Source organism: Esox lucius, chromosome 8 (genome assembly GCF_011004845.1).
Source record: "Esox lucius isolate fEsoLuc1 chromosome 8, fEsoLuc1.pri, whole genome shotgun sequence".
Lineage (NCBI taxonomy): Eukaryota > Metazoa > Chordata > Actinopteri > Esociformes > Esocidae > Esox > Esox lucius.
The window spans coordinates 5462889-5488524 of record NC_047576.1 but is presented as its reverse complement, the minus strand read 5'-3'; the positions used below and the strand labels follow the sequence as shown (position 1 = coordinate 5488524).

Here is a 25636-nt window from a genome sequence, read left to right as displayed (position 1 = left end):
AGCCCTGGGAGGTCAGAGGTCAAGTGTTTAGGCTGTTTATACTTCCCTTTGGGGTCATGGGTCAAGTACGTAGGCTGTGTATACTTCCCTGGTGGGTCAAGGGTCAAGTGTGTAGGCTGTATATATTTCCCTGGGGGCGTCAGGGGTCAAGTGTGTAGGCTGTATATATTTCCCCGGGGGGGTCAGGGGTCAAGTGTGTAGGCTGTATATATTTCCCTGGGGGGGTCAGGGGTCAAGTGTGTAGGCTGTATATATTTCCCTGGGGGGTCAGGGGTCAAGCATGTAGACTGTGTATAGACTTTCCTGGGTTTCATCAAACCCTGTGACAGGGTGATTGTAAAGACTAATGTTTTTCCCCATTGGTCCATCTTGCACCCTTTTCATTCAGGGGATTTGCTTTGGCTCTAGTTTGGATAAAAGTTTATTTTAGTCTAGAAATGACTTGGCTCCAAAGACAACCACCATTATATATCCGGTAAAGAATTCCCCAAGTTCCTAGATAACATTTCTGTACTCTGTCTGGAGTCTCTTAAGATCTGATGTGTAAGTCTCTGACTGACGGTGACAGATTGACTGGCTGACCAATTGACTCTCTGGCTGATTCATTAACTGACTGACTACATAGTGACCGACTGACCGGTTGACTGGCTGGCTGATTCGTTGATTGACTATCTGGCCATATACAGACTGAGCAATTGTCTGGCTGACTGACCAGCCATTAATTCAAGCAGCCTAACCTCCAATGGCAAATCCTCAATTTTGATCTCCGCGTGGGATTCCTCCATCCTCGTTTCCCTACCTGAGATTATGTGGAACTAGATTAGGGACTGATGGTTTGGAAGACATTTTTCAGTGACGTGGGGGGTTTCTCGGCCACCCTTCAGGATGGGTAAAGGATATGAATTACTGGGCCAGTAATGTGTCTCTTGAAGATACAATTAGGTTGATGTGTTCCAAAATGCCCGACCCAATGTCTGGTCCCATTCGGCCCCTGCTACCCAACTCCTGCTACTCCTCTTGTGTGGGAGGGAGGAGTATTATTAGAAACATTTAAAGACCTCGAACTTTTCTTGGTAGGGCGCCAAGGTAACGGAACCAGAGTAGGGGCCAGGTGTGCCTGTGTGATTGTGTGCGTGCGAGCGTGTGCGCGAAACTAACTGAGGTTACATGGAATTTGATCAGGTCACCTGGTGGCTAAGTCTTCCAGGGATTGCTTCTGTGCTGTGCCTCAAAGCATCTTAAATCCAATAAGACACTGGGGCCCTGGATGAAACACCCACCTGCGTGTCTTCACCTCTCCCGGATGCTCACAGGGATCAGATGAGATGCTTCAGCAAGCTGATCAAAACGGGCCAGTGTGTCTGGAAATACCGGCGCCAATGTCTGGTCCTCCATCTACAGGAACGCCTCTGCCAGGCCTCTATGCCTTCATCTACAGGCATAGCGGCCTGGTAATTCAGACAATAGAGCAGTCTTCTTGCCTGTTCCAATGTCATGGTTATAGTGTGGCACTCTGCCATTCCATTCCCCTCCACAACAGCCTGCATGGGTCATGCATGCTAGACTCACTCATGATAGACTGAGTGGATTTAAACCCTGGTTAAAAGAACACCTTGCTGCCCAAGGACTGTGGAGGGACACCCCTACGAAGAGACTTTGAAATCACATCTTTCTGGGTGTTAAGCTTCCACGTGGGCTCTGGCTCAAACCATCAGTTACCGGGATCAGTCAGATGGTTGTTGTTGAGAACGGGAAGTCCTCTGGTAGGTTGAGAATAAACTAAGGTCTGTGGGTGAGGTGAAGCATTTGTTGGGAGCAAGCAGTTTGAGTAGCCAGGCAAACGTTTCCCTGACTTTCTGTTCACCCACATCGTCTAACTGCCATGAGAGGGGAAGGTTGCGGTTGGGCAATTAACTCAGCCTCTGTGCCTGGCCAAGAAAAACTTCCTCTGCTGTTTTTACAGCAAAGTTCTCCAAATTATGGTTTCCATACGCTGCTGCTGTAATGTTGCTGGAGGAACCTGAGGGAACCAGAACACATCCAGTCTCGGATGTTGCTGGAGAAACCTTAGGGAACCAGAACACAACCAGTCTCGGATGTTGCTGGGGGAACCTGAGGGAACCAGAACATATCCAGTCTCGGATGTTGCTGGAGAAACCTTAGGGAACCAGAACACAACCAGTCTCGGATGTTGCTGGAGGAACCTGAGGGAACCAGAACACAGCCACTCTGATGTTGCTGGAGGAACCTAAGGGAACCAGAACACAACCAGTCTCTGATGTCGCTGGAGGAACCTAAGAGAACCAGAACACAGCATCTCTGATATTGCTGGAGGGACCTTAGGGAACCAGAACACAGCCAGTCTCTGACGATGCTGTGAGAGAGACATGATGCCAGACGACTGGCCCTCACAAAGAAAGGCAGAGTTCACACAAGGTGCGTTCTAAATGGAATCCGTTTAGCTAAATAGTGAACTACTTTAGACGAGCAGCCGATACACTGCACTACTTTCAGATCGGAGCCTTATTCCCTATGTAGTGGACGACTTTCTATCCGGGCATCTGGTCAAATGTAGTGCACTATGAAATAAATATTTCACCCTTTTCGAGCTCAACCCGAAGAGAATGTCCACCTGAAAGGGCTTCATTCATTTCATTCATAACCCTGATCTTATCTCATACAGGGGCTGAGTGGGGGGTTGATGAGTGGAGTGACGCTGTCTTCCCTCCATGCCACCTATCCTGTTGCAGCTAATCACCCGTGGGGGGCGTCCCAACTGATACCCTATTCCCTATATAGTGCACTAAATTTGACCATGGCCCTAGTCCCTATAGCAGCGCACTGGGCAGTCGAGAGTGTGCCATTTGGGACGCCCGCCTGGGTCGTACAGACCGGACAATGTACCTCTCTGTCAGTGACTGTCTTGCTGACAGGGAGTTTTTCACAGTTGAGTTTTAGAATGGGTCCAAAGCAGTCCACTATGGTGAATACCTTTCACCAGGGCCACGGGGCTCCGTTCAGGGAAGTTCATGGGGCATAGGGCGCCCTTTGAGATACAGTTGGGACGGGGCCTCCTGGTAACTTCAGTTACTTCAACGTTGGCATGGGCGAAATAATTTTTTAGAAACAGTTACAGACCTCAAACTGTAAACACTTGTGTGGTACGGGCAGGTGTGTGTGTGTCTTGGGCATGGATAGGGACAGGTGTGTGTGTGTCTTGGGCATGGATAGGGACAGGTGTGTGTGAGTGGACATAACCTGGTTCTCTCAACTGCTGCCTGCCGTGCCTTCTGACGGATCAAAGGCTGTGTCTGTTCCTAACACGAGGAACTGGATACAGTACATCCTGTCAGGTACTGAAGTCCTTCTCCTGATGTTTTACTCAGAACCCAAACCAAACCAAATATTTCCTGTGCTGGCTAACAGTTTTTCACAAGAGGTTATATGCCCCAAAACTGTGCTGTAAACTGATGTGGATCAAACAGAATGTGTAACACACTCTTCTCCTTCCTCTTCTCCTTCCTCTTCTCTCCCTTCTTCTCGCTGTCCTTCCTCTTCTCCTCTCTTCCCTTTTCCTTCCACTCTTCTCCTCACACTCCCTCTCCTCTCCGCAGGTAAACAACAACGGCCTGGTCTCCTTCCTCAGAGAGGTGTCTCAGTTCACCCCTGTGGCATTTCCCATCGCCGGTGACCGGAGGGTTGTGGCTCCATTCTGGGCTGACGTGGACAATCGGCGGGCAGGGCAGGTCTTCTACCGAGAAAGTAAGGACCCTGCCACCCTCCAAAGAGCGACGGCCGACGTCAGGAGGTACTTCTCGGAGTTCCCAGAGTTCAATGCGACATGGATCCTAATCTCAACCTGGCACAAAGTAACCTTCTTTGGAGGAAGTGACTTCACACCGGTAGGATTGTGAACCAATCAAAACGAACAATATTATCAAGTGCTTTTGGAGAAGTCTCCCTGGATTAGCGCAAGCAAACAGCAGCTTAGTTTGAAGGGGAAGACCTTCGAGGCTCATTGTTGAATCATTATGGTTCTGTCTAGAAAGGGGTACAATCACTGCCCAGTATGACTTTTGGTGACACGTCAGGAAAACGTGCACAGTAAGATAATTAAAACATTAAGAGAATTAGACAAAGATTACGAAAGAGATTAGGGACAGTGCAAGAATGAAAATAAATAATCCCATGAAATGGATCCCATCTCAATAGTCTGCAGTCAATTCCATCTAGTTCTCAAATGTTTTTTTTTAATCAACAGTTCTCACAAGGTGTTATGAGGGAGCGCAAGAGAGAAGTGGGAGTGAGGGTGAGGGGGCTGTCCTGTCTTGTTATAATATTATACACACGTAACCTCTTTTCCTTGTGTCTGTGTCTGTGTGTGTACAGGTCAATACATTCCAAGTAATACTGATCACCAACGGAGATTTGTCCTTCACCGTCTTCCAGTACCATGACATCACCTGGACCACGGGCATGCATGCCAGCTCTGGGGGAGACCTGGCCGGCCTCGGGGGGATCGCAGCGCAGGTAGGATCACAGTGTTGGTCCCGAACAACCAACAGAAATATCTTCACAGCCCGAATGTGGGAGCTCATCACTGAACATCCTCACAAACCAAGCACATGTCACATTCATTATAGATTACAGAATAACAGTACGTTTCGTCACATTCTAAGCAGAACGCTAGCTAACGATGTGGCTGGGCCAGCCAATCTTACAAGAATAAAGGGGAAAAGGATTTGGGTTGCAGCATACATAACGCTGAATATGTTCCTCTTTAAACTAGCTAGCTAATTGCTGTGGCTTGGTTAGTAACCAGCTAGCTAACATGACATTTGTCAACTGCACTGCTGCCTCCCACGGTGTGCTCAGCTGGTCAAAAGGAGTGGTTGTTGAGAAAACATGCCGAAGGCCAACTTATATTTGGGGCAATAAGTTTACAACTTGGGCAATGTGTTTACATCTTATAAGCTAGCTACTCCTATCAATAACATGATTTAACGGGAAGTGTCCTTTGACCAGTTATTTGACTGTTCCTGTGTCTAAAATACAATCCAACGTGTTCACACACTGCAGTGTTGAATTGTGGGCAAGTGTCCTCCTAACACTGGAGGGTGTAACACTTTCAGCTGTTTACATTAACGTTTTCTTTATTGTAGGAGAAGCAAATCTAGCAACAAGTCTAATTAACCTGAATGCAACTATCAAAGTGTGACCAGGGCCTAACTGTAAGTGTCCTCTGGAGCACTCACAGAGACCTCTTGTGCGCCACCTGCTGTCCAGTGTTATTACTGTGTGGTAGCAGCTTGCTATCGAACTGTTTTTATATCACTCAGATTGCGCAGTTTAATTGCAGTTAACAATATAAATTCAGAATGCCCCTAAACACGTAAAGGGGGTTTTAGAATAGACATCTCTCTTGTTCCAACCTTGTTGCAAGCCTGCCTCCCAAATGGCACACTCAACTTTACTGACCCTCAAAGTAGTGCGCGACATGGGAATAGGCTGCCATTTAGGACACGCGTAACTCCATGTCTCTGCCCCTAGGCAGGTTTTAACGCTGGCGATGGGAAACGTTACTTTAACATCCCTGGGTCTCGTACCGATGATGTGGTTGATGTGGAGGAAACCACCAATGTGGGGTACCCTGGGAAATGGGTGTTCCGTATCGACAACGCCCAGGTGGAAGTGGGCGGATGCAACAACTCAGGTAAGGTGGAGGGGACATAGGCTTATACTACTGTCCGTCAAAACTGTTCGGGTTCTCTGTTCTGGATTTCACAAACCCTCGGATGACAAACCCAAAGCGAGACTCAGAGCAAGACCGGAGACTGAGTATGCTGGTCTGAGGGAATGAACATCCCCCCTCTGAAATGTATTTTCACAATGGCTAATTAACCACAACTCTTCCCCCTCGAAGATTCAGTGGAAGGGATAGGTTGCCGTCAAATGTATCCCCAGTTGTTAAAGATCAAGATCGTTGGGACTAGCATTTTGCAATACTTTGTCGAACGGTTAGGACTAACTTTTTTTAGGACATTGTCAGGATGTCCCGGGACTAGTGTTATGTAGGACATTGTCAGAGATGTTGGGACCTGCCATTTCTACAACATTGTCATTAGATTGGGACTAGCGCTGCTTTGGAGGGATATTCAACATCTGCTACCTCACTGTCGCTAACTAGCCGTTCTTCCGTCTCCAGTGTGTCCGCATCTTCGGCCCTGTCTGAACGGAGGTCGCTGCATCGATGACTGCATCACCGGGAACCCCTCCTTTAGCTGCTCCTGTCTGGCAGGATTCACCGGCCGACGGTGCCAGATAGGTCAGTCGGTGGACCTGTGGGGAAAATCGGTTAAATATGCTTCACATGATCGAAACTGGAACACTTTTAAGCACATTTGAATGCATGCGTGGTCCTGTGTCTGAGCATTTTATACATGCGGTTTACCTAACTGCATTCATTTGACCTTTTGACCTGCTCAACATTTGCCCCCTGTGGCTCTGCTGTGCTCTGTGCTGAGCTTCCGCTGAGCCACAAACTCTAACCCTGTTCAGGAACAACTCATAACCCCCGCCATGGGCCCCTAGAAAACTCTAGACAGATTAAAGTGGATGGGATACATTTAAATTATCAAAACTGTATCAAGTCCAGCTTGACTTTCAATAGGCAAGATGTAATTTGGGCCCCACATGTAATTTGTGCCACCTGTCTAATCCTCTGTGATCCACTGAAGGATTCTCAGGGTAAATGGGCCCGAGCGCTGTTCTTCTTTAGGGGTTAAAGGTTAAAGGTTAAGCCCCACGGATTGATTTGGGATTCAGGGATTCTCCTCTCCTTCAGCCCTGCTCTGCTCTGTCATCAGCTAGGAAAGAGGATGTCAGCTTGTAAAAGCTGGATTCCACCTGACCTGCCAAAGGGACAACCTGATAAGATATTTCCTTCAGGCACATCTGCTTGTTATACACATACCAGGCCACTGCCAGGACTTTCTGAAACGCCTCTCTTGGACAATTCATCAGATTCTCCTAAATCAGCCCGGGGTTTCTGCATGGTGATGTGATGACAGGACATCCTACATCCTCATGTACTGTCTCTCTCTCTCTCTCTCTCTCTCTCTCTCTCTCTCTCTGTGTCTCTCTCCATGTTTGTGTGTATGTAGAGGTAGATGAGTGTTTGTCCTACCCCTGTCAGAATGGAGGTACCTGCTTTGATCAGGTTAGCGGGTTCATCTGTCAGTGTCCAGCCGGGTTTACAGGGACGGTCTGTGAAACAGGTACAGTAGCCTCTCATTCTCGTTACCCTGCCTGTCACTCTTCTGATCTCTCTCTCCCCTTATTCTACTTCCCTCCTTGTTGCTTGACCTTTAACCCAGCCTCCACTCCATGTCCATCACATTCCCCGTTTCCCTGTACCTGCCTTCCTGTCTCCTTCTGTCCCTGTCCCATCTCCTCTCCTTCCGGCCCGCTGCTTGTCTCCACGCCGGTTCACGCGGGCCGGCCTGTGGAGACACATCTCACATCCTCTAATACCTTTCACAGCCAGCTGCACATATTTGCAGGGTGAGGGGAGCAGCATGGCGGATATATTAATCAGCTGAGTAAATATCCCCTCTGTGTGTTTCTCTTTCGCTCTGTGTACGTTTCCCTCTGCCCAACTGTGTGCGTGTGTGCGTGTTCATTTATTCCTGGGTGTGTGTGTGTGTGTGTGTGTGTGTGCACACGTTTGCCCATCCCTCTGTGTGTGTGTGTTGCAGACATTGATGAGTGCATGGACAGTCCCTGCCTCTACGGAGCACAGTGTGTACAAGGTGTGGACAGTTTCACCTGTGTGTGTGAGAAGGGCTTTGTCGGGATGCTGTGTGAGACTGGTGAGTACCCGCGCTGGTGTTTCGGGGGTCTGCTTATTGAGTGCGGGCATCTCCCTTCCCAGAGGAAACGGTCTCTGGTTTGAACATTACAACTCATTAATCTGGCAGATGTGAGGCCATCCAGAGAGAGTTCCCATTAAGCTAACCTGCAGGGCCTGATTGATAGCTTCTAGCGGGTTACAGTTCAGCTGAAAACACATTGTGGTTGGCGTAATGGCTGCTGGCTTCTGGGGTCACGGAGTCTACAAACCTTCAAGCTAAAGTTCACTGAATTCGGAGCGGTCTTCAAATAAACGCGCAGAGGAGTGGAGCTCCCTGGTTCCCTGGGCAACGTCTGAAATCAAAATAACATTTAGCGTTCACAACACATGCAATGTTAAAAACCTCGGTGAAGACTTTCAGCGAAATGCTAACAGCAACCCCAGGAATGTAGGCGAACGCGTACAAATAACGAGGATTTAGTTGTTGGTACCAGTACGGTATCATGTGCATGTTTATTTTTGTTATGTTTGTGTACATTTTCATACAGGCCAGTGGTGGCGCATGGTTATATTCGCTGAAGAAGTCAGGTCAAGCCAGATAAAAAAATATATAAACTGTCTGTTGGTCTATAAGGCGTTATTCATTGCAGAGTGGTTTTATAAATTCCTTCCCATGTTTGTGTCATCCAAAAACCGCATGCTCTGAGTGGTGGACTATAGTGTGTGTGTGTCTGTGTGTGTGTGTGTCTGAGTGTGTGTGCGTCTGTGTGTGTATGTTTGTGTGTGTGTGTGTGTGTGTGTATGTGTGTGTGTGTGTGCAATTAGATACACTTTTTTGGACTCACCCTCCTGGTGGAAAGCCAACACTATTCTCTTCATGTTGTCAACTTGCTGGAACAGGTTAACTTCATTCAACAGACTGTTAATACACATTTCGTTTCTGTCTACTAGCTATAACTTTCTTCATTATTACAAAGAGCTCACTAGATTAATTTAGAACAGAGTTTTACTTCTGTGCTAAACCCAGTGGTGTTAGGAATAGGGGACAGGATGTTAGGAATAGGGGACAGGGTGTTTAGGAATAGGGGCAGGGTGTTAGGAATAGGGGACAGGGTGTTAGGAATAGAGGACAGGGTGTTTAGGAATAGGGGACAGGGTGTTAGGAATAGAGGACAGGGTGTTTAGGAATAGGGGACAGGATGTTAGGAATAGGGGACAGGGTGTTAGGAATAGGGGACAGGGGACAAGGTGTTAGGAATAGGGGACAGGGTGTTAGGAATTGGGGACAGGGGACAGGGTGTTAGGAATAGGGGACAGGGTGTTAGGAATAGGGGACAGGGTGTTAGGAATAGGGGACAGGGGACAAGGTGTTAGGAATAGGGGACAGGGTGTTAGGAATTGGGGACAGGGGACAGGGTGTTAGGAATAGGGGACAGGGTGTTAGGAATAGGGGACAGGGTGTTAGGAATAGGGGACAGGGGACAAGGTGTTAGGAATAGGGGACAGGGTGTTAGGAATTGGGGACAGGGTGTTAGGAATAGGGGACAGGGTGTTAGGAATAGGGGACAGGGTGTTAGGAATAGGGGACAGGGGACAAGGTGTTAGGAATAGGGGACAGGGTGTTAGGAATTGGGGACAGGGGACAGGGTGTTAGGAATAGGGGACAGGGTGTTAGGAATAGGGGACAGGATGTTAGGAATAGGGGACAGGGGACAGGGTGTTAGGAATAGGGGACAGGATGTTAGGAATAGGGGACAGGGTGTTAGGAATTGGGGACAGGGGACAGGGTGTTAGGAATAGGGGACAGGGTGTTAGGAATAGGGGACAGGATGTTAGGAATAGGGGACAGGGTGTTAGGAATAGGGGACAGGATGTTAGGAGTAGGGGACAGGATGTTAGGAATAGGGGACAGGGGACAGGGTGTTAGGAATAGGGGACAGGGAGTTAGGAATAGGGGACAGGGTGTTAGGAATAGGGGACAGGATGTTAGGAATAGGGGACAGGGTGCCATTCAGTTCTAAGGTGTACACCGTGGCGCCTCTATGTTTGGTCTTTGCATCATTATGCCTGACAAGTGTGTGTTTGTGTCATGGGCTCACGTCAGACAGCCCATTGGATCAGGTTGAGGGAAAAGCCTCACATAGGAGTCACGCGATCTGCCGCAAGACAATGGAGTCATTGATGAAACACGGAGCGGATGGGGAATGAAACTATTGGACCCCGGCGTGCATTTCATCCGCTGTTGTTTCTACATTAGAGGGGATTACTCCTTAATACCAGACTCCTGGTCTGTGTCGGAGTTGACCTGCAGAAGGCGAGAGACAGCCTTAGCCTGCTTTAATAAGACAAGCTGTGCTGTTCCTTGAAATGGTTGAGTGGCCCAGGGTGGTCCAGTGATCTAAATCGCTTACTCCGGTACAATTTATTATTCTTTTACTGTTATTTTACCAGGTAAGTATCCTAAGAGCACATAATTTACAGCAACAACCTGGGAGCACTTATGCTTTTCAGTCTTGCTCCCGGACAGACGGACAGGGTTTTTCACCTGGATTGCAAGTGATTAGAACCAGACTATTAGAACAACCTGAAAGCTCTTGATCACTAGGCTACCCTGCCGCCCCCCAAATATGTATATAAATCTCTGCAGAATGGGTTTGATTCCAGCCCGCTGCTATTTTAGCACATTGTCTCTTGTTTTTCTCTGTCTTAAATAAAACATGAAAATATACCACGAAAAACCATATGTCTAAAACACATTTGTCTTTTCCCAAATCCCCGCACATAGATGAGTTAGACTGGGCAATAACAGAGTTTTCTGTTGTGTTTCTGGATCCAGATATGGATGAGTGTGGCTCCCAGCCCTGTCAAAATGGAGGAGAGTGTAAAGATCAGGTGAATGGATATAGCTGCTCCTGTCCTGCTGCCTTCACTGGGACGCACTGTGAGACAGGTGAGGACTGTGAGACGGGTGAGGACTGTGAGACGGATGAAGACTGTGAGACGGATGAGGACTGGGGGACAGATGAGGACTGGGGGACAGATGAGGACTGTAGGGCGGATGAGGATGAAGACTGTGCGGATGAAGACTGTGCGACAGGTTAGCTGTGTCAGACGGATGAGGAATGTAAGACAGGATAGTAGCATGAGATGGATGAGGACTGTGAGACAGGTTAGCGGTGTAAGACGGATGAGGACTGTGAGACAGGTTAGCGGTGTAAGACGGATGAGGACCGTGAGACAGGTTGACAGCGTGAGATGGATGGTGACTGGGAAAAGATAGCAGTGTGAGAGACAGAGGAGGACTGTGAGAAAGGCTATCAGTGTGAGATGGATGAGGACTGTGAGACAGGTTAGCAGTGAGACAGCTGAGCCACCTAATAAACCCTGATATCACCATGTTCCCCATATGGTGTTCCCATTGGCGCTCCGCTCACAGGGGAACAGAGCACAATTTGTGATGAGTGCATACTCTAATGTTGCCAGCGAATGAACACAACATCGTCTATGAGGAATATGGTGTCGTTTGGGACAGCCAGTGATTCTGCCAGGCGGGCCATTCCTCTGGTTTAACTTCCCCTCATGTTAGAGGAAAAATGGTTTATGATAGAAAATGTTTACCTAGGCGGCTCTGCTCTCTGCTCTCTCCTCTCTGCTCTCTCCTCTCTGCTCTCTCCTCTCTCCTTGGCTTCCTGTAATAGAACATTTTTCCAACTGTGACAGGAGACGCAAACTGAAACCTGACCAACGTCTCTCTGAAAGAGAGTCCCAAATTGTACCATTTTCCCAGTATAGTGCTTCAGGCCTTGGTCTAAGGTAGTGCACTATAGTTTGAATAGGGTGCCATTTGGCAGCCCTCAGAATGTGGCTAGGAGCTCCGTTACAGACTGACTTGGTGTGCCTGTTGAAAGGTTTTCAGAGGCTCAACGGCGATGAGGTTGGCTAATGGCTGACTGGCCAGAGAGAGCTGAGAACAGAGTCCTGGGTTCAGAGGCCCTGGTTCAGGGTCCTGGGTTCTGAGGCCTGGGTTCTGTCTTCAGGGTCCTGGGTTCAGAGGCCTGGGTTCTGTCTTCAGGGTCCTGGGTTCAGAGTTCTGTATTCAGGGTTCAGGGCTCTGGGTTCTGGTTCAACACAATACCAAAAAAACTAAAGTTCCATATCGCTGTGACACGTACTCTTTGTGACTCAGTTAGAACCTCCATGAGGTCCCCCTGCATAGAGTTAACCTGTTTGTGTAACATCGCTGTGGTGTAGTAATAATATTATGTCTGAAACACATGATATAATTCACACGTGTGTAGTTAGACAACATTAGCAGTTTGTATTTCCTCCCCGTAGTGTTGACGGTGGTGAATTCATCGTCGACTCCGCAAACTGAAAATCACACAGGTAAACTGTCATTTCATTTTCGATTGCAAACAAATCTGTTTAAATTAGTTCTCTTTAAGGACAGTATCTGTAAACTATGTATTGCCCTGGGTCAGTAATTCTCAAAACTTTCCTGGAAACCCAGCCTAAGTATTTGATGTATTCCAGAGCCAGCACACCTGAATCAACTAGACTTGTAGTAGATAGGCCTTAACTAGATCTTATCCATCTGTGTCCTCTTAACCCACTCTCTTTGTCATCTATCTGGCAGTGTCCTGTGAAGGTCAGGGCTGTGAGAGCCATCAGATCTGTGAATACACTGCCCTTGACGTTTACAACTGCACCTGCGCCCCGGGGTTCTACGGCAACAACTGTGAAGGTGAGGCTCTGACAGACAATGGGTACAGATGGGAAGACAGTAAGACAGACCGCTGCTAGCGCTACTATACTGTCCCACAGGGAAGTGCTTCAAACTGCTGCTATGCTGTCCCACGGGAAAGTGGCTCAGGCCGCTGCTAGCGCTGCTATGCTGTCCCACAGGGAAGTGTCTCAGACCGCTGCTAGCGCTGCTATGCTGTCCCACAGGGAAGTGGGTCAGACCATTGCTAGCGCTGCTATGCTCTCCCACAGGGAAGTGGGTCAGATCACTGCTAGCGCTGCTATGCTGCCCCACAGGGAAGTGCGTCAGATCGCTGCTAGCACTACTATGCTAATGCACAGGGAAGTGGATCAGACCGCTGCTAGCGCTGCTATGCTGCCCCACAGGGAAGTGTGTCAGATCGCTGCTAGCGATGCTATGCTAATGCACAGGGAAGTGGGTCAGACTGCTACTAGCGCTGCTATGCTCTCCCACAGGGAAGTGTGTCAGACCGCTGCTAGCGCTGCTATGCTGTCCCACAGGGAAGTATGTCAGACTGCTGTTAGCGCTGCTATGCTCTCCCACAGGGAAGTGCTTCAGTCTCTGTGAAGAGGGAAGAGTCGTCTCTGCTTTGTTGTGATCATGGACAATGTTAATTACCCCTCCACCAACAGTCTCCTGAACAACCCAGTTTACTACCAAATCCCGGGGACAAACAGCTGCTCCATGTTGGGAATAATTGCTTTGTGGCCCGTTTTATGACTTTACCATCAACAGGAAGTGCTGCTTAGTCCAGACTTGAAAGGACCTCTGTGGTGTTAATGTGCTGAAGCTAATGGTTGAGGTTCAGAAAGGAAGATTCAGCTGACAGAAAGGCTGGGGTAACATGCCTAGAAGAACAGCAAAGTGGCACAGGGCTCTGACTGGGTCCCAAATGACACCCTAGTTCCTACATAGCGTTTTAAATAATATACAGAGGAGGGAATATAGAGCAGTTTGTTCCTGCAGCTGCTGACTGTTCCATTACTCCTGCTTGTTGCCTGTCTGTTTCTTACTTTTACTTACTGTCTGTTCCACCGGTCCAGCCTGCTGTCTGTTGCCCCAGTACAGCCTGCTGTCTGTTGCCCCAGTACAGCCTGCTGTCTGTTGCCCCAGTACAGCCTGCTGTCTGTTGCCCCAGTACAGCCTGCTGTCTGTTCCCCAGGTCCAACCTGCTGTCTGTTGCCCCAGTACAGCCTGCTGTCTGTTGCCCCAGTCCAGCTTGCTTCCTGGTCAAGCTGCTTCCTCCAGAAAACCACATAGCAATTTGTCCACAGTCCTGTGTTATTATTCTCCTCTAATATGGTTTTACTGTCCTTAACGGGAAATACCACATGATATCATGTTGTCATATAATGGACTGCTTTCGAGTATATCACAGTGTTATTGTCCAAAATTTAACCCTATCCCCTACATAGTGCAATAGCTCAGACCAGATCCCAGCCATTTGGGATATAATCTATGTTTATCTGTGAGATGACCAATGTGGTTTTAAAAACAATGTGCACGAACACTGCGCACGGATGTCTTGTTTCGCTGAGGCTGACCGCAACCATCACACAACCACGACAACCACAGGTTGTTTGTTTTGGTCTCAAAAAGCCCTTTAATAGTATGTGAGCCACTGCAAATTCACACGACTCCCCAAACCTTTAGCTGAAATAACTATCAATGGTTATATAGACTCTCCTAAATCTCTCAAATACTTTCCTACCTGGCTCACTTGGAAGGCTTAGTGGAAAAAAGAGCAGGAACCTCTGAGAGAAAAGGTAATGAGAGAAAGAAGAGAAAGATTGAGGAAAGAAGAGCAAGAGAACAGAAGAGATGGAAGAGACAAGAAGAAAGAATGAAAGAGGGAAATGGTGAGCTCAAAAGAGAGGAGACAGAGAAGAATGTTGAGGAAAGAGATAGAGATTGGAGATTGAAGAACTGTGGAGAGTGAGAGACAGTTACAACACAGTGGGAGGGAACAGCTTCCTAACCTGTCACAGATTAAAGACAACTGGTCTGAACAGACTAACCCACACATACAACCCACACATGCACGCTCACTCACAAACACACACGCAATCACACAGGCAAACAACCCACACACACACACACACACAAAAGCACACAAACACACACACAAACAAAGGCACATGTGCACACAAACACACACACAAAAGCCAAACACACACACACACAAAGGCACATACATGCACACACACACAAACACACACACTAACACACTCACTTAGAAAGGCACATGCAAACACACACTGACACAAATAAACACACAATCACACAAAGTTACATGCAGGCACATACAAACACACACACACACACAAAGGCACATGTACACACACACACACACACACACACACACAAAGGCACATGCACACATGCACACACACTCACAAAGACACATGCACACACACACAAAGGCACATGCACACACGTACACACACACACAAAGGCACATGCACACACACACACACAAAGGCACATGCACACACGCAGGCTCATTCACGTAGGCGGCCAATGAGAACCTCCCCAGCTAATTAACAGCTCATTAATTGCCCTAGGGGGTCAAAGCTCCAGTTTGATCAGTCCCAAACTGCCCCTGTCTTCTGTGTAGTTCCCTGCTTTTAACCAGGGCTCAAGCAGAAGAGGACAGCATTCAGGACGCAACCCACAAAACATGTTCCATAACATCAGAAAAATATTACCCAGCCGGCCTCCATCCAGTGAGCCCGACCCCTGGACTTCAAAGGGAAGTCGTTTAGCAGTGATATAGCAACTTCCTTTGATCCACACTGGAGCAATTAGTGCAGAGGAAAATAAAAACATGCTTCCCGTTTGGACAGAGAGAAGGTGACGCTGAGTCTGCCGACTGGAAATGGTCTGTTCCTGTGAAGTACAGTTGTGTCAGGGGACACCGAGTACCAGGAAGGGACGCACACGCACCTACTAATACACACACACACACACACACACACACATGCATGAACATACACACGCATCCAGAACACATGTTGGCCATTCATCTCTCTGCATTTAATGTTGCTGTTCTCTGGGACTTAAAGATACTGTTGATGCTGCATACCTAAAACACGTTACTGACCTGTTGGATACTCTTGATACTGCCGCCACCTAAAACACTTTTTCTGGGTCCGGGGGTCTCACGCTTCCCTTTCTTCTACAGAGGAGTGTCTCTGCCAGAATGGGGGCATCTGTGTGGACATGAATGGGACATGTGACTGTCCCTCAGGCTTTACTGGGATTTACTGTCAGTTTGGTATGTACCCTATTATACCCCAGACTCCATTATCTGTTTGGTGCCTACCCAGTTACACCCCAGACAACATTATCTGTTTGGTACCCACCTTATTACACCCTGGAATACATTATCTGTTTGTTATGTACCCTTTTATACACCTCAGGCTAAATTATCTGTTTGGTACCTACCATATTACACCCGGGACTACATTGTCTGTTTGGTACCCACACAATAACACCCCAGACTACATTATCTGTTTGGTACATGCCTATTACACCCCAAGCTAATTATTTGTTTGGTATGTACCTCATTTCACCCCAGGCTACATTATCTGTTTGGTACTTACCCTATTAATCCCCGGACTACATTATCTGTTTGGTGCCTACACAATACCACCCTGGACTACATTTTCAGCTTCGTACATACCCTATTACACCCCAGACTACATTATCTGTTTGGTACTTACCCTATTAATCCCCGGACTACATTATCTGTTTGGTGCCTACACTATACCACCCCGGACTACATTTTCAGCTTCGTACATACCCTATTACACCCCAGACTACATTATCAGTTTGGTACATACCCTATTACTCCCCAGACTACATTATCAGTTTGGTATCTTATTCCACTCAGACTAAGTTGGTTATGTGTCATATTATACTCTGGACAACATTAACCGTTGGGCAAGTGTCATATTATATTCCGGACCACATGATCAGTTTAGTACACATCTTATCACTTCCTGAACTACATGATACATATATTATTATCCTGACTACACAGTCTACAAGGGACACCTTCTTGGTGAATCTAATACGTTTGATAAAGATTAGACCTTTCTCTGTGGGAACAGAAAACTATCTCAGAGTAGGATAGCTTACCTTCCAAGGGGATGAAATGGTTTGGAAAGTTAGCCAATACCCCTACCAGAAAGACTGTATTTTCAGATAGATCCGGTTAATACACTGACAGTTTTTTTTACGTATTCCTCAATGGTTTTACCAAATTATATTTCAACTTTGTTAATTGTATTACATGGCCAAATCATTTATGTGGTTTTTCCTGGTATGGGCTCTCTGACCCTTGACCCCTCAGAAGTGACCCAGACCCCATGCAGTAACAGCAGGCCGTGTCCTGACGGGGGTCCCTGTCTGGAGTACGGGGGAACCTACCTTTGTACCTGTCAGACCGGGGTGACAGATCTGGACCACAAGGACTTCTACCCTCCTTATGGTAAGAGCCTACTGTCTTCTGCTGTTGCTCCTTTTGCTTCTTCTTCTTCTTCTGCTCCGATTACTTCTTCTTCTTCTCTTACTACTTCTTCTTCTGCTCTTACTACTTCTTCTTCTGCTCTTACTACTTCTTCTTCTGCTCCTTCACCTTCTTTTTCTCCTTATTGTTGTTACTATTTTGTTTTATATTCTATCCTTCCTCTCCTACCAACCACGGACAGGGTCGTCTGACTGCATTCTGTGTTGTTGTCTCACAGTGCCCAGTTACCATCAGGATAAACAGACTCCATGCCAGGTGGTCTCTCGTGTCAAGGGGGCTGAGAGTAATGCTGTATTTACTGAGAACATTTTTACTATAATTTATTTTGGTGTTGACCAAGTGCGTCGGTAGTGTGTAAACCACTTCGGCCATGACGTGACAGAAGACTTATGTGTCTCTGATTACTGCGTCATGCACACAACGCCCAGATAAAAGCTGTGAGCTTTCACCCCCGCCCCCTTGGCATGAGCGTGTGACAGAAGGCTGTCAAGTCAGTGTGTGTTTGTGTGTGTGTGTGTGTATGTGTGTGCTTATGGAACGCGGTCAAGTCGGTGTGTGTGTTTTTCAGTACAGCCGCGATCGGTCTGCGACTCGTCTCCGTGTCTGAACGGCGGCTACTGCTACGAGAGGGAGGGAGGTTACACCTGTGAGTGTAACCATGGATACAGAGGAAAGCACTGCGAGAAAGGTAGTACGATCCACCTGTTTTCACGCTGCTTCTAACTGCCATTAACACAACGTTTGCTTGTTTGCCTTGGTATGGTGGGGACGAATTCAGGGTGGGGGTTTTCGGGGGTGGGGGCACTCTACTGCAGTTACTCCCCTCACTAATTGAATGAGCAGTTGATAGCTCAGCTGCTTGCTTAATTGGCTGATTGATTCGTTCAGTGTTTACTAAACGACTGATTGGCTTTCACGAATGTCCCCACCCCCAGTCAGACTGAACACCTGCGCTTCCGGCCCCTGTCGGAACGGGGGCTCCTGTAAGGAGGATTCAGGAGGCTACCTCTGTGTCTGTCCATACAGGTTCACCGGCAAGCACTGTGAAGTGGGTAAGTTCTGGCCTCCTCTCTCGTTGCTGATCTCCAGGCCTGTCTCTCTCTCTCTCTCTCTCTCTCTCTCTTTCTCTCTCTGACTCTCTCCGTCTGAACATTTCTGTCTGTCTCCCTGTTTTTCTGTCTGTCTGTCTCGGAATTTCTGTCAGTCTATGTATTTTTGTCCTTTTCTCTGCGTATTTTTGACTCTGTGTCTTTCATTCTTTACCTACCTTTACACTGATAGGACTGATAGTGCCACATCAAAGGATGCCTGTTGATTTGTTCTGGTCCAGACAGCAGTGTGTTCAGGCAGCAGTGTGTTCAGGCAGCAGTGTGTTCAGGCAGCAGTGTGTTCAGGCAGCAGTGTGTCCAGACAGCAGTGTGTTCAGGCAGCAGTGTGTCCAGACAGCAATGTGTTCAGGCAGCAGTGTGTTCAGGCAGCAGTGTGTTCAGGCAGCAGTGTGTTCAGACAACAGTATGTCCAGGCAGCAGTGTGTTCAGACAACATCGTGTCCAGGCAGCAGTGGTAAACCTCCCACACAGTAGGGGGCGGGGCCTAGTGGACGGCCCAGGTTGTTCTCAGTGCAGTCGCTGCCAAGAAGGTGCGGTCAGTTTGACCTGGACAAGCAGATGTTCCTCTTGAAGCTGGAGGGGGTTGATTTGACTGACCTCATTCATCGCCGTCCATCCGTCACACAAGCTGGGCCCCAGATGGCTAAGACACCACCAGGGACGTCTGTTCTGGACTGCCGTCCTAGGGGAACACACGTCTCAGCTGGGCAACATTCTAGCGTGTACAACCCCAGGGGGCATCTCACATGCTGAAGCAGGTTGGGGCCAGAGGGTGGGCCTCCTTCCCACATTTCACTCTCTGACTGGTGGAAGGAGGGCCTGGAGGTCAGGGCTCCTGGGCTGGATGTTAAGGCTGACTGGTGGAAGGAGGGCCTGGAGGTCAGGGCTCCTGGGCTGGATGTTAAGGCTGACTGGTGGAAGGAGGGCCTGGAGGTCAGGGCTCCTGGGCTGAATGTTAGGGCTGCAGATAAGGAGCTCCTGGTTTCCTTAAAGACCACCTGGGGGTACCACACAGGTGGTTAGATCGATGTGTACACCTGTAAGGGGTGAAATCAGGCGGGTAGAGTGTGGCAAAAAGGCTGTCAGAGTTCACCAACCGGCATCTAGAACCAATGTAAAAAAGCTTGGTAGGACTGTTAGCGCTGGTTCTCCGTCTGTCTTGAGCGAGGGTTACTGAAGTACAGCTGTAGTGTCTGGGGTGTCCCCCTATCTGGAAGACCAGGAGATGTCACGGGGGGGACGGAGGACTTATCGACATTGTTTGTGTAATGAGGGGAAGCTGGATGCAAGACAGTGGATTGAGTATGTTTCCTACATAGGGGTGTAGCATGAAGGGCCTTGGCTAACGAGGAGGGAGATGTTTTTAAATAATCTTTACCACATTTCGCCCGGCAAAGTGTTTATGTTAGTGTGGGTCAAAATCGGAATCATCTCTCCCCGTTTTAATTTGCCCCTATCTGTGTATTTGCCCCTCTCCCCCTTCCTGTCCCCCTTCCTGTCCCTGTTCCCCTCCCCCTCCCTGTCCCCCTTTCTGTCCCCCTCCCTCCCTCTCCCTCTCCCCCTCCCTCTCCCTGTCCCCCTCCCCTCCCTGTCCCCCTCCCTCTCCCCCTCCCTGTCCCCCTCCCCCTCCCTGTCCCCCTCCACCTCCATCTCCCCTGCCCCCCCCCCCCCTCTCCCCCTCCCTGTCCCCCTCCCTCTCCCTCTCCCTGTCCCCCTCCCCTCCCTGTCCCCCTCCCCCTCCCTCTCCCTGTCTCCCTCCCTCTCCCTCTCCCCCTCCCTTTCTCTCAGTGTTGATCAATCTTTATCCCTCCTTTTCTTTTACTCTCGCTCATACAGTTGCACATATACACACACACAGTCACATATACACACAAACACAGTCACACATACACACACACACACACAGTCAAAATATACACACACCTACCCTCACCCACAGTCACATATACACACACACACACATACCCTCACCCACAGTCACATATACACACACACATACCCTCACCCACAGTCACATATACACACACACCTCCAGTGTTAACAGTTCCTGTAAAATTAGCTCATATTCCTGTGTTTAACAGGCCGGTACTGAGAGTGTCGTAAAAGATGCCGGGCAGTTCAAAGCCATGTGGCTTTCATCTCTTCACTCTGTGTCTGTTTCCAGATGGCATTCTATACCCCGTAAAGTGCACTCCTCTCTAACTCTGTAGGGGCCCGTTTCAGAGTAGTGCATTAAATGGGGAAGTGTCATTTGGGAGGCATACGATGTCACACACGGCTGGCACAGCTCTACAGCACTGTGGAGGAGAGTCAAGACTGCAGTCACGGCCTGTACATTGGAAAGACTGCACCTTCTTTTGGCACAGCTTTGTAATTGTGGTGTTTTGATGAAGACCTTTAATGTTTAAATAGATTAAACAACTACACAACAAACGTGCACACTGACAAACACTGCCACACACACACACACACACACACACACACAGACAGACACATCATGGTTTATTCTGATTCATAGTGCATGTCCCTGTGTATGTGTGTTCTTAGGGAAACCAGACCCATGCTCCTCTAGCCCCTGTTTGAATGGGGGAACGTGTTTTCACTACATTGGGAAGTATAAGTGTGAGTGTTCGGGAACCTTCAGCGGCAGACACTGTGAGATCAGCAGAGGATTAATTCACTCTGCAGCAGGTGAGCACAGTCAACCAACCAACCAATTAATCACCCATTCAATCAATCACCTAATCAACCAACCAATCTGGAAAAATCTGGGGTGGATATAGACTCAGAGATATGGCTGCTCTATTCTGGTCCTGAGGAGCTGAAGCACTTTTTTTTTAGCTAGTAGTTCATTACTCTGTTTTGTTTCTAGCTAGTAGTTCATTACTGTTTTGTTTCTAGCTAGTAGTTCATTACTGTTTTGTTTCTAGCTAGTAGTTCATTACTCTGTTTTGTTTCTAGCTAGTAGTTCATTACTCTGTTTTGTTTCTAGCTAGTAGTTCATTACTGTTTTGTTTCTAGTTAGTAGTTCATTACTGTTTTGTTTCTAGCTAGTAGTTCATTACTCTGTTTTGTTTCTAGCTAGTAGTTCATTACTCTGTTTTGTTTTTAGCTAGTAGTTCATTACTCTAGCAAAATGTGATCCTGATTAGAAATACGTGATGAAAACCAGAAGTGATCTGACACTCCAAGACCAGGATTGGGAGCCCCACTCAGAAATGTTGTGTAACTCCTCAATAATGTCAGCCAAATTAACTGCAGAAAAAAGTTAACATTTTAGTAAATCAGCTGATACTCTTATCCAGATTTACATACATTAGTAATTGCACACATTTAGTACTTCCAGTAAATACCTTTGGTGACAACCTTATTTTGAGAGTCACAAAAGCGTATCTGTAGATCCTTTACAGATTATCTACTGACTGATAATAGTAGTTAACATTTTAACTATTATTATCACTTTATCTACTAACCCTAACCCAAACCTTAACCCTTACCCTTAAACTTATTCTAAACCTTAAACTTATTCTAAATCTAACACTGACCTTAACATTAGCAAGCAGTTGCTCAACAGATAGTTTGTTGAAAGTTTATTCACATTTTGTTGATAGTATTAGTATCTATAGAAAATCTACAGATGGAAATTGGGACCCTCAAAAACAAGTAAAAGTAAGTGTAATCAAATGTTTTTCTCATGATGTTAATAATAACAAAAGTAAAGAAATTATTATCCATATTTCACTCATATGGTATTCATACAACCATCATTAGAGGAAACTGCTTTTACTACTGCTTTTATTACTGTAAAAACTACTGAAGAAACTACTTAACATAAGTACTGTCACATAGTTACAAGAGTGCCATGTAAACTAACAAAACCTCTCACCTCGAACTTTCCACACTTTTGTGTCAAATAAAGCATGAAGATGTGTACTAACTGTACATCTGTGTTTGAATTACACTGTGTAATGTAACTGTGTTGCCTAATACAAAGGTGTAATATAACTGTGTAATATGAGGGTGTAATAAAACTGTGTAATATGAGGGTGCAATATAACTGTGTAATATGAGGGTGTAATATAACTGTGTAATATAACTGTGTAATATGAGGGTGTAATATAACTGTGTAATATAACTGTGTAATATAACTGTGTAATATAACTGTGTAATATGAGGGTGCAATATAACTGTGTAATATGAGGGTGCAATATAACTGTGTAATATGAGGGTGCAATATAACTGTGTAATATAACTGTGTAATATGAGGGTGTAATATAACTGTGTAATATAACTGTGTAATATGAGGGTGCAATATAACTGTGTAATAAATGCATGTGTGGTGTGTCTGCCTCCCAGGGCTGGATTGTGGTCCTCCTCTGCAGGTGAAGCATGCAGAGGTCCAATTCTCCTCCACGTCTCCGGGCTCTATGGCCCTGTACATCTGCCACCCAGGCTACAGCCTCTTGCCCAGGGCCACCCAGAGCATCTGCGGAGGCCAAGGCGCCTGGAGCCAACCCCCAGTCTGCGACGGTCTGTATCCATGAAAATACCACAGGCACCCGTCACTCAGTCAGTCTTGGTGGTGTGTGTGTGTGTGTGTCTGTGTGGCGTATCTGTGTGTGTGTGTGGCACGATTAAGGTCTTTCATTGGGTCTTTACTGTAACTATTTAGGGATCTCTGAACAACAAACAGAAAGTCAGTAACACGGTGGTCTCAGCTGAGAGCTTCATGGTAATAAGGGGGATATTTTATTGGCAGGGGAAGATAAAGATTTAATTAGGATAGTTTATCTGCCCTGTAATAAAAGCTCATTTTTTTGGTAGGGACCCGAAACAGAAAACAGATTCCCCGTTAAACTGGATCAAGATGGCTGTGTTGGCCTGTTGCTCCGTCACAGATTGGTTGTTGTTGAGGGAACAGGGTGGCATGAGCCCTGAATCTCAGGCTCACTGTGCTGAAATGTTTCGTTCGTCTAGAGATCAACGAGTGTCTGTCTCAGCCGTGTCTAAACGGAGGAACCTGTAAGGACAGGGTGGCTTCCTTCCTGTGTGAGTGTGACGAGGGCTTCAGTGGAAACCGCTGCCAGACAGGTAATCTACACCTCTAGACAACACCTGTTCATATGCAGATTAACTAGACCTCTAGACAACACCTGTTCATATGCAGATTAACTAGACCTCTAGACAACACCTGTTCATATGCAGATTAACTAGACCTCTGGACAACACCTGTTCATATGCAGATTAACTAGACCTCTGGACAACACCTGTTCATATGCAGATTAACTAGACCTCTGGACAACACCTGTTCATATGCAGAGAAACTACAGCTCTAGCAAACACCTGTTCATATGCAGACAAACTACAGTTCTAGCAAACACCTGTTCATATGCAGACAAACTAGACCTCTGGACAACACCTGTTCAGATGCAGACAAACTAGACCTCTGGACAACACCTGTTCAGATGCAGATAAACAAGACCTCTGGACAACACCTGTTCATATGCAGATAAACTAGACCTCTGGACAACACCTGTTCAGATGCAAATAAACTAGACCTCTGGACAACACCTGTTCAACACCTGCAGATAAACTAAACCTCTATACAAGGGCTTCTTATCTCCCAGCCTGGGTAACTGGGGTTTTGCTTGTTTTCTATTCTACCTGGTTGTTAATACATTGACCTGGTGTAAACTACAGCTGTGTACCTGCATGAATAATCTTCAGGAGACAATGTGTCTTTTCTTAATGTATTCCCTATAAGATGTTTTTGCTTAGTGGAAAGGTCATCTTAACAATGAACAAACAATCCTTTCAGAATCCCCTCCCAACTTCTGACAGTGCATCTTATCAATTCATTTCCTGTGGTGCGTCTTACATGTGTCCCGTCCACCAGATGGGGACGAGTGTCTGTCAGAGCCCTGCAAACACGGAGGAACATGTGAGGACCAACCGGGATCCTACTACTGCCACTGCCAGCAGGGCTTCATGGGCCAAGACTGTGAAATAGGTACTGCCCTGTCTGTCTCACTCTCTGCCCTGTCTCTCTCACTCTCTGCCCTGTCTCTCTCACTCCCTGCCCTGTCTCTCTCACTCCCTGCCCTGTCTCTCTCACTCTCTGCCCTGTCTCTCTCACCCTCTGCCCTGTCTCTCTCACTCTCTGCCCTGTCTCTCTCACTCTCTGCCCTGTCTCTCTCACTCTCTGCCCTGTCTCTCTCACTCTCAGCCCTGTCTCTCTCACTCTCAGCCCTGTCTCTCTCACTCTCTGCCCTGTCTCTCTCACTCTCAGCCCTGTCTCTCTCACTCTCAGCCCTGTCTGTCTCACTCTCTGCGGCTCTCTTTAACTCTGTAAATCTCTCTCTCTTGCTCTCTGATTCTGCCATTCTCTCTCTGCTGCTCTTTTCTGTTCTCTTCCGGCGTTCATTTCTCATTAGCGGTAAGTCGCAACCCCCCCCCCCCGCACACGTCCTTCCTATTTTGAGACACTTGATAAATATTTCACCCCTCAGGATGTTTTGCTGCTAACGGAGAAACACTCCACATCAATGTGGAGTCAGAGATACACCAGATCCAACTCTAACTCACCCACACAGGCCACTCTGCCTTGTCTCCTGAGGAGTTTCTGTGTGTTCTTTGTCGCTCCAGAACAGGACGGCTGTGAGTCCAACCCCTGTCTGAATGGGGGTGTATGCCGGGGCTACAGGAGGAACCACCTATGTGTCTGTAAAGAAGGCTTCTTTGGGGAGCGCTGCCAGTCTTGTGAGTAAAGACCTGAGCCGTGCCGCTTTTTAGTGACGCGGTTTTAGTGTATTCTAGGATGCAGGATTGTCTCATTGACTCACAGCCAATACACCCTCACACACATCTCCACTTGTTCACGTGTATATATTGCTGTGTACATTTTCAGTGTTTCAGGGAACGTTATTTCAAACAATTCTGGACGGTTTGCTGACTGGCCGATGCAGCTCTCTGTAAAACCCCTTTACTGAGGTTATCGTCATGGTGATCGGTAGTCTTTGTCTCCCCCTAGTGGAGAATCCTTGTGTACTGCAGCCATGTGGCAACAGAGGACTCTGCCGTAGCGACCGAAGGGGGAACTACAGCTGCACTTGCCGGGTAGGACACACAGGCAAGGACTGTGAGAGAGGTGAGTTGGACTCAAATCTTTATACTTCCCAGTGTTTCATGAAACCCCAATCAGTCCAGATAACCGCAGACCATTACAATAACTTGTTCTCAATGAATTGCCTGATGAACTAAATATAGAAGATAGAACATTTGAAAATTGCTTTACACTGATTGGAACCCTTGCTAAGGCCTCCACTCTGCCCATTACACCACTATGGAGTTGAATGGGGACGCCCGTTCATTAACTG

At 47.3% G+C, this 25636-nt stretch overlaps 1 protein-coding gene across 5 annotated transcripts in view; it reads left to right on the top strand.

Annotated features, from left to right (window-relative positions):
* Positions 1-25636, top strand: part of sned1 (sushi, nidogen and EGF-like domains 1) — a 41450-nt gene that overhangs the window by 6647 nt on the left and 9167 nt on the right. For 3 of the 5 annotated variants that reach the window (XM_013134876.3, XM_034293895.1, XM_020049381.2), the window contains exons 2-20: positions 3615-3902; positions 4390-4530; positions 5551-5713; positions 6206-6325; positions 7164-7277; positions 7758-7871; positions 10689-10802; positions 12188-12238; positions 12489-12596; positions 15802-15894; positions 16975-17112; positions 17720-17839; positions 18087-18203; positions 20808-20951; positions 22617-22790; positions 23238-23351; positions 24157-24270; positions 24906-25019; positions 25291-25407. In XM_013134876.3, the coding sequence (XP_012990330.2) occupies positions 3615-3902; positions 4390-4530; positions 5551-5713; positions 6206-6325; positions 7164-7277; positions 7758-7871; positions 10689-10802; positions 12188-12238; positions 12489-12596; positions 15802-15894; positions 16975-17112; positions 17720-17839; positions 18087-18203; positions 20808-20951; positions 22617-22790; positions 23238-23351; positions 24157-24270; positions 24906-25019; positions 25291-25407 (2458 nt within the window). The remainder of the gene's footprint in view (positions 1-3614; positions 3903-4389; positions 4531-5550; positions 5714-6205; positions 6326-7163; positions 7278-7757; positions 7872-10688; positions 10803-12187; positions 12239-12488; positions 12597-15801; positions 15895-16974; positions 17113-17719; positions 17840-18086; positions 18204-20807; positions 20952-22616; positions 22791-23237; positions 23352-24156; positions 24271-24905; positions 25020-25290; positions 25408-25636) is intronic. The other 2 variants (XM_020049379.2, XM_020049380.2) reach the window with 2 other exon arrangements.